We start from the raw sequence: 10,351 nt of genomic DNA, 5'->3' as shown, positions 1-10,351 counted from the left end.
ATTTCAACGATGATCAATCACAAGGACAAACGAGGATTAGGGGGAGTGTTAGGATTTAATTATTATTATGATTAAGGAGATAATCCTCTTTTTGTAATTACACGTGCAATTGCCAAGCCTGCAATCGACACGATGGTTCCTCCTTCCCCATCGAGGGGACGCATCCCTTCACTTGCGCCCCTTCCCGTTGTATATAAGGAATGATCATCAATGGAATAGATTAGAATCATTTGCAATCTGTCTACCAACAGTTTTGGTAAAGACATGGGTGGTTTGGGGCAGTGAACCTTAATAGTAGTATTCTGAATATTTGCTTACTACGTAAATGGTTGCGACTTGGTGTTTAATGACATGGCTGCTCGGCTGTTGAGGGGTTTCGTGGGATCTTTAGTTGGACAAATAAATTGGATGTTGTGGTCAACTGTGTAAATGTGGTGACTGTAAAATAGTGCCAATGCTGTAGCGCATGAATTAGCCAATATTGGCCGGTTGTACCCAGTAGACCATGTCATGAACTGGGGGTCTGATGTACCAGCCCAAGTGGCTGCTTGTGCCTCGAGCGATTTGCGCGAGCACCGTTAAGTTATAAAGCGTTGCTTTGACCTCAAAAAAAAACTGTGTAAATGTGGTGACTGTAAAATATTTATTTTGTGATCATAATTGTATTACTCAAATAATGCTACTACAATCCGCACGACAGAACTGCTCCAATCCATTCAGACCTGAGTGGAGCCAAACAGCTCTTCGGCGTTCGTCTTCTACAAACATGAGTACTAGTACAAAATTCTCTTTCCAGACTTGAGACGCGCAATCTCATTAATTAAGGAAGCTAAAGATGACACATTGCTTTCCTCACTGATTTAACATCTTCACCAACTCAAGACAAATGTGGTGAGTGGTGAGTGGTGACTGTTAAACATTGTTGTGTTATCATTCTGAAATAAAAATGGGGAGGTAAAAAAATCTTCTTAATTCAAGACAATAAATTCTGAAGGCGAAATATAACAATTCAGAACCCTTTGAAATGCCTAGAATGGTACCCCAAAAAAATCTGCTAATTGAATAGGAAAACACCATCCACGACATTCATGATCCCCCCGTCATCTGCTAAACTGTCCTCCTCCTCCTCCTCCTCCTCCTCTTCCTCATCCACTGCACAAACGTTCAAATCCCAACCATGACGACGACGACATCTCACTTCCATCTCCGTGGCGTCACCTTCCTCGCGGTTCTGTCCACTAAAGCGTCGCTTTACCCGTGGGGAGGAAGATGAAGCTACGTACCTCGAGTCCAACACGTCAGAGGCGCTCAGCACTACGATGGCATCCTCCAGGCCGACCACGTCGCCGTTGCATCCCGTCACCATTCCTCCATCCGCGACGGCGTTTCTGATGCGCATCTCCGAATCACGATCCAGTCTGTCAACGTCGTCGATCAATATAAGGCGGTGAGGGTTCTCCGTGAACGCTTCGAACAGCCTCGCCCCGAGGTCGCCACCATTGCCGTTGTCCGGTGATCTCGGCCTCTTGTGGGTTAGCATGCCGCTGCGTGCGGGAATGTCGGGGTCACCCTGCACATGCAGTGTGGTGAACTCAGCGTAGGAGTCAAACACAAGCCTCGCGAGCTCCCGAGCAACCGCCATCTTGCCGCCACCGTCCCTTCCTATGAAGAGCAGCCAGGTCGACAACGAGCTAGACAGCCTCCTCCTCGTCACGCCCGATCGGCACCGGAGTACCGTGCTCGATGTGCCGGCGACGATGCTCCCGTGTCGCGGAACGCGCAGCTCGAGCGCATCACAGAGGATCCTGTGATTTGTCGCGCTGAGCTCCGTGAACTTCAGCCGGCGGCAAGCAGCCTGCATGTGTCACAGCCGGTAATTAATTCATCGGATCATCACTTCATGAGTGAAATACAGTAGCCACATGTATAATGTATCTAGATGTGTTATACGTACGTCTGCTTGAGGACAGGCACCGCAGCAGTTTGTATCTTTGTAGCGGCGGAGCCACGGAGGAATAATGCTCGCCGTCGTTTCTCCTAGGACGGTGCCACCAAAGATGTCCGGTCGCCCTGCTCCTGACATTGCTTTGCTAGCTTGACACTCGCTGCAAAAATACAGGCAAAATTAGCGTGCGTGTCTAATGCTTAGTTCTAACGACTTTATTGGAAATATCCTGATAGGGTAGTGTGTGGCTAGGTCTCGATCAAGTGACATACAACATTTAAGAAAGAAAAAAGGAAAAAAAAACTGAAGAAAAAATGCATGAATCTTAATGTAAGATCTCGTAAATATATCATCGACTGAGACATAACCAAGTCTTAGTCAACTTCGTTTTAGCAAGATTTGTTCTGATAATAATGAAGCTGCATGCATAAGTGCGTACCTACATTGGACAAATTAGTGGCCGACTGTTGTCCTAGATTTTTATTGCCTAGTACCAAAAGAGTTCCAGAAAAAAAATTGATCGAACATACAGTATTTTTTTTAGATGAAGGGGAATCCTGCTCTGTAGCCCTTGTCAATATAAAGCCAACAGTGGAAATGGATTATCAACTGGAGAAATATTTCAAGCTGCAAAATATTTTGATTTTACAAATTCAGCTTTTCGTGGGATGATGTGTCTCTTTGCGTGCATATGGAACGGTTCACAGAGGTGTTACTCATTTTCTTTGCATGCCATGGAGGCGGACAAAAAAAAGCATGCACCCCAAGGTGGCATGATTGCGTCGCGCGAAGGAGCCATAGAATGAACATTTGTTTCTGATAACATTCAATTTTGTTGTACATTATAATTTTTTTTCTCTATCAAACTTTATGAAAGCTAGTAAAAAAATACACCATATTTTGGGATGCATGGAGTATCTCTGTTCAAATATACATGACTTCATAAGTGGTTTTTAAGCAGAACTTCATAAATGGCTGGTCTGGGAGGGATCAAGTCCCTTTGTGACCCAATTCAGCCGAAAGAAAATAAAGAACAAATATGGCAGTCTTTGTCTAAAGCTGTTCATCTCCAAGATACAATCCTTCCCAACCCCTTATAATCTCCTCCTTGGCACGATGTCATACAAAGTGTGTGCAATCAAACTTTTTCAACTATATAAGAATATATTCAGAATGGCAAAGTGAAAATAATACCATTAGGTCTATCATAAAAATATTTTTCATATTCTTTGACTAGCTAACATATAGATATCAAATATAACGGTCAAAGATACATCTTGAAGGAAATATCAATAGCCAAAAATAATGTATCTATTTACACACAGACTGGGTAGTTATCTTCATAGGGAAAATAACTGTTATTGTTATTATTTGTGTTGTTATTGTTGTTGTTCTTATGATAGATCTAATGGTATTTTTCCAAGTTTGATTAATTAAGTTTCTGGAAGAAAAAAAGATAGTCACGAGAGTAATGACTTATATCTTGAATTTGATATTTGGCGTATGTGGCAACGGAATGATTAAAACATTGTGTACGTGTGTGCGCGTCCCGAGGGGGGGGAGGGGGGTAATTAGGACCTTCAATAGCTGTTCTAGGTTTATCACTATGTCAAATAAGGTGCCTCTGTTCAAGCTTTTCATCTAATAGGAATGGAACGTCATGTCGTCCTAGCTAACAAGAGAGTAAGCTAAAAATTCATCTACACAAAACAAAATGTCAATCTCATTGCCACATTGGATTGATGGTGCAAATTATTTTTGTCATGTGACTATGTGAGTAATAATTTATACTTTAGTGTATTTTAGTTTGTAATGTTTAAGACCATCAACCTTTTTAGCAGGTCTGGTTTCATCATTGGGCTAGAGAATTAAAGTCGGGTCTGTCGGGTTATTGTCTAGCTTTTCTTTTCTTTTTTTAAAAGATCCAGTATTGCTGGCTTGCATTGATTGATAGCAGAAAGCAGCGGAAAAGGAATACATGTGGTGGATCCGAGGATCAAACAGAAGGATTAAAAAGAAGAAGATGCTAAAAAGAGGGAGCTACAAAACAGCCCCAAAGAAGTTAGCCTATGCCTGCTGGGGGTTCAGCGAATGGAGGTTCTAGACATTTAGCGCCTGCTTGTCTCCAGAGTTCAACCTTTGCTCGGATTGTGGCTTACAATTGTCTAGCTTTTCGACCCTGTTTGTTTTAACTTCAGTTGGCTTCGAATCACATGCGAATTAGCTTTGCCAGTGAAGTACATCCGGATGTGCTTTAGGCAATTGCACTGCAAATGGTCCGAATCCAGATTCAGTTTCACTGCCAAAGGTGGTATTACGACCTCGCTACTTCTCTTTCCTGGCTACTGTATTTCTGGTTAATTACTGGTTAAGACTTTGTATTCCCGTTATGGGGGTAGCCCAGTTAAAAAAAACTTTGTTGGCAAAACTGATTCCAAATAGCTGTTTTTTTTAACTTCTGATTTTTCCTATTAGAATCAGCTGCCTAAATCTGAAACGGACAAGGGCCACCACGACGGCAGAACACCATGCCCTAGCTAGGTAAGATTTCGACGTGAGAAAGCTAAAATTTCGTCTAAACAAAACAAAACGCCAATCAGATAGGTAAAACGCCACCCCATTGTGTGAAACTAGCCAAGTACGTACCTTCCATCCAGGAGAGATGTTTGTACTCGTCCAGCCCTAATCATGCCGTGAAACTGATTTGGTGAACTAGCGGCGACGTCCCAACCTACCCCACTTGATTGCTCCGACGAAGCATCGACCTGGGAGCTCGAGAAGCCGGCCGCGCGCAAGACGACGGGGTAGACGCTGGGGTCGTCGAGGACGGAGACGACGAGCTTCTCGAGCTCGGCCTTTCCCCCGGTCCTGCCCGGGCGCCGGTATGGCTGCGCCTGCGCCCGCTTCAGCGTGGCAACGAACGCATTGGACGGCGCTGCGTCGCCACCGTTGCGGGTCATGATGAGACGGCCGAGCGCGAGGTCCACGGCCACTCTGAGGTCGAGCGTGTTTGTCTGCGGCGGGTGGGACCTGACGCAGGCGGCGCGGAGGATGCCTGCCGATGCCGGGGCCGAGAGCATTGCGCCAGCGATGTGGAGCGGGGTGACCTGCGCGTGCCCCCGCCGCGCCGCCAGGCTCACTGCCTGCCGCACCACGGCGACTGCCTCCTCCCCCAGCGCGTGCCCACCGGCGACCCGCATACTACGTACTCTACTCTTGGATCACTTGGAGCTAGCCGTAGTAGAGGCAGGTGTTTCTTCTTCGTTCCAGGTAGGTGTGTGAGTTGAGAGGTTTATGCATGCATGGCACGGCGGCCGGCATGCATGCAGATGTAATTGCATGGGCTCCCCGGCTTGTGCATCTCTACGTACGGAGTACAGTACATAATACGTAGTTATGTATGCAAGTTAGGTCGTTGTTGTGGTGATCTGATCAGTAGTAACCTCGATCGCCCATCGATGGCATATGTCACTGTACTCCTCTGCCACAAAATCCACCGTACGCTCGCGTGAACAGAACTCCTGATCAGCGTGCATGCATATGCCTTAAATGTCGTGGCCATGGATGGTCCACTATGCGCATACATGGAAATTATCGCGGTCAGTGGTCATGGCTGCACGAAGGACAGCCCATGCAAGGACGCCGTGCCTCATGCATGCAGTTTTGTCATGCCAGAAGGCCGCCTAGCTAGGGGCCATGTGTATAGTAAACTAGACAGGATACCCCGTGTGTTGTCGTGGAAGTTGAATTATTTCAATGAGATTTGGTGGATGAAACATAACCCCTTCTAATGCTTCACCTTGTATAGGTGCTAAGAGTGTCATGTAGGCAAAAAAGATGATGTGACAAAGTAATTAAGAGAAGAGAGATGGGTGTGGTGACCTCAGGAAGAAACAATGTCAAGCACGGGAACCTAAGGAAAATACTTAAATGAAAGAAGCCCACCAATGCACGGATAACTTTAGTTGCTCAATCATTCATGAAGGATGCTTAGCTACAACAAGTTAAGCACCTTTGCATTGAGGACTTTAGTTGCTTAGCTTTGTAATATGCTTAGCACCTCATCTTAGCACTAGTGCATTGGTGGAGGTAATGGCATGTGTGCTGTAAATGTAGTGGCTATGTGTGGTCCTTCCTTCGTATATATGAAAATTATGGGGCGACAACGTTCATGCTTGCAGGAAGGACATATGAGGACAACATGCATCATGCATAGTACAAGGGTAGGGGCACATCTAGTAGACTAAATAACACTCACATGTTGCTTCAGGAATTGGTTGCGACATAGTTTAGTGATTCAGTCGTACGGAACTTGGATGTTTGAATTCATAAGATGAGAACTAAAACTCAAATACAAATGATTTATTATATTTGATTATCTTCGTATTTCTAAAATATCTATTGAATATAAGTAGCATAATAGAATGAGCTCTCATGCATGATTCCATGTTGAGGTTGGCGTTTCTTTTCATGCATGGTTACATGTTGAGGTGGGCCTTTCCCATATATGGTTCGATTTTGAGGTGGCCATTTTCATGTTGGGATAAATATGTTAGTGGGAGCATCGAATAAAATACTCCCTTCATTCCTAAATATAAGTCTTTTTACAGATTCCAATACGAACTACATACAAATGTATATAGACATATTCTATAATGTAGATTCACTCATTTTTTTCCTTGTGTAGTCCGCATTGGAATATCTAAAAAGACTTATATTTAGGAACAGAGGGAGTACCATAATAGAATGAGCTTTTTCTCATGCATGGTTCCATGTTGAGGTGGGCATTTTGCTTTCATGCATAGTTACATGTTGAGATGGCATATTTTTATTTTATATAGCATATGAGTAACATGTATATTCCACTTTCATGGGTTTGAAACTAATGACATAAATGGTCTCAAAGCATCTTCCGGTCTTATTACACATAATGGAACCGATGTTCACCAGCATTAGCAAATAAATGGAAGCAAAACAAAAAAAACCAGAATCATTTTCATTACTTAGCACCATACCATGCAAAAGATCGGGTAAATGAAGTGAAAGTCGAGGGGGTTATTGAGGAAGAGGACACATAAGGGGGTTAGTGGGGAAGAGCACGTATAAAAAGGAATGTTACTCAGATTAGGCACCATACCCATGCTTAAACATTGTTGTGCTCTCCCTACGAAAGTCATCAAAATCAATATTTATAAAAATATGTGCAATATCAGGTCACTTCTTTTTTCTTTCTTTAAATAAGGCCCTAATTGGCCATTAACTATTACTGCAACACTTCCATAACTAACTATATGCTTTATACAGTGAACATATCTATCAAGAAAGTATTTCATGCTTAGAACATCAAAAGGGTGATATCCTTTTTGAAACTCTGCTTTGTTACTTCATGAAATGCAACCCCGTCTAAAATTAATAATTCACTAGATAAAAGTAGTATGCATAGGTGCAACAACGTTTTTTACATGGGCAATATTTCTATTTATTAACCACTTGTGCAATAAGTTTAAACACATGACATCAAGTAAACCAATATTGTCAAATTGAATCTTGTCATCTCCTTCACATTTAGGTAACAAGGGGAAATTACCATAATTTGACCTTGAGATGTCAATTCTACCATGATAAAACTCATTCAATATCTTCTTTAAATCTTTCATAAACATGAACCATAAGTTTTGCAAAAGCTCAACAGTTGGATCATCAAGGCTGTGAGCTTTGTTCTATTTCATTTGAAATAGCAACATTGATCTTTTCTAAACAAACTATTTCTCCATATTGTCTCTATCATCTATTGAGGTACCGGTGTATTGATGGCAGCTAGAACTACGTCAGTATTTCCCCGGAGAGGGAGGGATGATGTAGCACGGCGATGGTAGAGTATTTCCCTCAGTTATGAAACCATGGTATCGAACCAGTAGGGGAACCAAGAAACACAACGTAAACAACCCTTGCACACAAATAACAACACCTCGCAAGCCGACGTGCTAAAGGGGGTGTCAATCCCTTTCGGGTTACGGCGCCAGACATATGTGTGTGACGGTAAAAAGGTTGTAATAGATTGGATAAATAGATCACAAATAAAATAAAGTGCAGCAATATTTTTTTTTTATTTTTGGTTAATAGATCTAAAAATAAAAATAAGGAAAAAGTAGATCGCAAAGGCAAATATATGAGAAATAAAACCCGGGGCCCATAGGTTTCACTAGTGGCTTCTCTAAAGAAAAATAGCAAACGGTGGGTGAACAAATTATTGTTGGGCAATTGATAGAACTTTAAATAATTATGATGATATCTAGGCAATGATCATTACATAGGCATCACGTCCAAGATTAGTAGTCCGACTCCTTCCTGCATCTACTACTATTATTCCACACATCGACCGCTATCCAACATGCATCTAGTGTATTAAGTTCATGGAAAAACAGAGTAATGCAATAAGAACGATGACATAATTTAGACAAGATCCGTTTATCTATATGGCGGTAGATATAGATCTCGTCTTTTTATCCTTAGTAGCAACGATACATACGTGTCGGTTTCCTTTCTGTCACTGGGATCAAGCACCGTAAGATCGAACCCACTACTGGGCACATCTTCCCATTGCAAGATAAATAGATCGAGTTGGCCAGACAAAACCCAAATATCGGAGAAGAAATACAAGGCTATAAAAGATCATGCATAAAAGAGATCAAAGAAAATCAAATACTTTCATGTATATAAAAACATAGATCTGATCATAAACTCGAAGTTCATTGATCCCAACAAACACACCGCAAAAAGAGTTACATAATATGGATCTCCAAGAGACCATTGTATTGAGCATCAAGAGAGAGAGAGAGATGAAGCCATCTAGCTAATAACTACAGACCCGAAGGTCTACAAAGAACTACTCACGCACATCATCGGAGAGGCACCAATGGAAGTGGTGAACCCCTCCGTGACGGTGTCTAGATTGGATCTAGTGATTCTGGACTCTACGGAGGCTGGATGAATATTTCATCGACTCCCCTAGGGTTTTGGGAATATTTGGGTATTTATAGAGCAAAGAGGCGGTCCGGGGGGCACACAAGGTGGGCACAACCAACCTGGGTGCGCAAGGGCCTCCTGGCGTGTCCTGGTGGGTTGTGCCCCCCTCGGGGCACCCCCAGGTGCAACCAGGGCCCATCTGTTTCCTTTTGGCCCATAGAAATCATCGTAATGTTTCGTGCCATTTGGACTCCGTTTGATATTGATTTCCTGCGATGTAAAAAACATGGAAAAAACAGGAACTAGCACTGGGCACTATGTCAATAGGTTAGTAACAAAAAATGATATAAAATGACCATAAAATGATTATAAAACATCCAAGATTGATAATAAAACAACATGGAACGATAAAAAAATTATAGACACGTTGGAGACGTATTAGCATCCCCAAGCTTAACTCCTACTCGTCCTCGAGTAGGTAAGTGATAAAAACAGAATTTTTTATGTGGAGTGTTGTTCATCAAGTCATATCATATTCTTTTCTTTATAGCATGGACATTTGGACTTTCTTGTGATTCAAAGCAATAGTCTAGTTTTGACATAATAATTTAGATACTCAAGCATATCAACAAAACGAAAACAACTTAGAGTTCCCAACACTTTCCATGCTTGATATGCCATAGGCGGTTTCCAAACAGAAAATAAATTGTATTCCTTTTTCCACCATAACTTTCACTTTCCATGGCTAGCCGTATCCACGGGTGCCCTCCATACCTACACTTTCCAAGGAATTTATTATTTGACAGCATAAAGTAAATTCATTTTTCTTTTTGCATTTCGGGACTGGCCATCCCTAATACCTTTGCCTTACTCTGGTGCAATGACAAGTGAATAAACACTCATCTTGAGAATAACACATCTAGCATGGAAAATATTAGCCACCCATTAACGTTCCACGAGCGAAACAAACACACAAAAGAGAAGTTTATTTTGAAAATTAGAGATGGCACATGCAAGTTTGCTTAGAGCGGCAAAAGAATACCTCATATAGGTAGATATAGTGGACTCATGTGGCAAAAATGGTTTAAAGGATTTTGGATGCACAAGTAGAGGTCATACTTAGTGCAAAATGAAGGCTAGTAAAAGATTGGGAAGCGACCAACCAAGCAACGAATAATCTCATAAGCAAGTATTAAGCATAATTAACACTGAATAATGCACCACAAGTAGGATATAATTTTCATTGCATGACTATTGACTATCGTACTTGCATAGGGAATCACAAACCTTAACACCAATATTCCTACTAGAGCACAATTACTCATCAACATAACTCACATATCACATCATCATATCTCAAAACTATTACTAAGAATCAAGTTTATTTTGTCCGATGATCTTCATGACATTTTCTTTACTTCATACTTCTTGGATATCTAT

The 10,351-nt window shown here is 42.0% G+C and overlaps 1 protein-coding gene across 1 annotated transcript; it reads right to left on the bottom strand.

Annotated features, from left to right (window-relative positions):
* Window positions 1-820: 820 nt before the first annotated feature.
* LOC125506459 (protein SMAX1-LIKE 3-like) lies at window positions 821-2,101 on the bottom strand. Its single transcript, XM_048671270.1, has 2 exons — window positions 1,955-2,101; window positions 821-1,855 (listed from the first exon to the last, which is right to left on the bottom strand). The coding sequence occupies exons 1-2, from the start codon at window positions 2,081-2,083 to the stop codon at window positions 1,055-1,057; spliced, it is 930 nt and encodes a 309-aa protein (XP_048527227.1). The 5' UTR covers window positions 2,084-2,101; the 3' UTR covers window positions 821-1,054.
* Between the last annotated feature and the right edge of the window lie 8,250 nt (window positions 2,102-10,351).

Source organism: Triticum urartu, chromosome 5 (genome assembly GCF_003073215.2).
Source record: "Triticum urartu cultivar G1812 chromosome 5, Tu2.1, whole genome shotgun sequence".
Lineage (NCBI taxonomy): Eukaryota > Viridiplantae > Streptophyta > Magnoliopsida > Poales > Poaceae > Triticum > Triticum urartu.
This window is presented reverse-complemented; position numbering and strand designations above follow the sequence as displayed.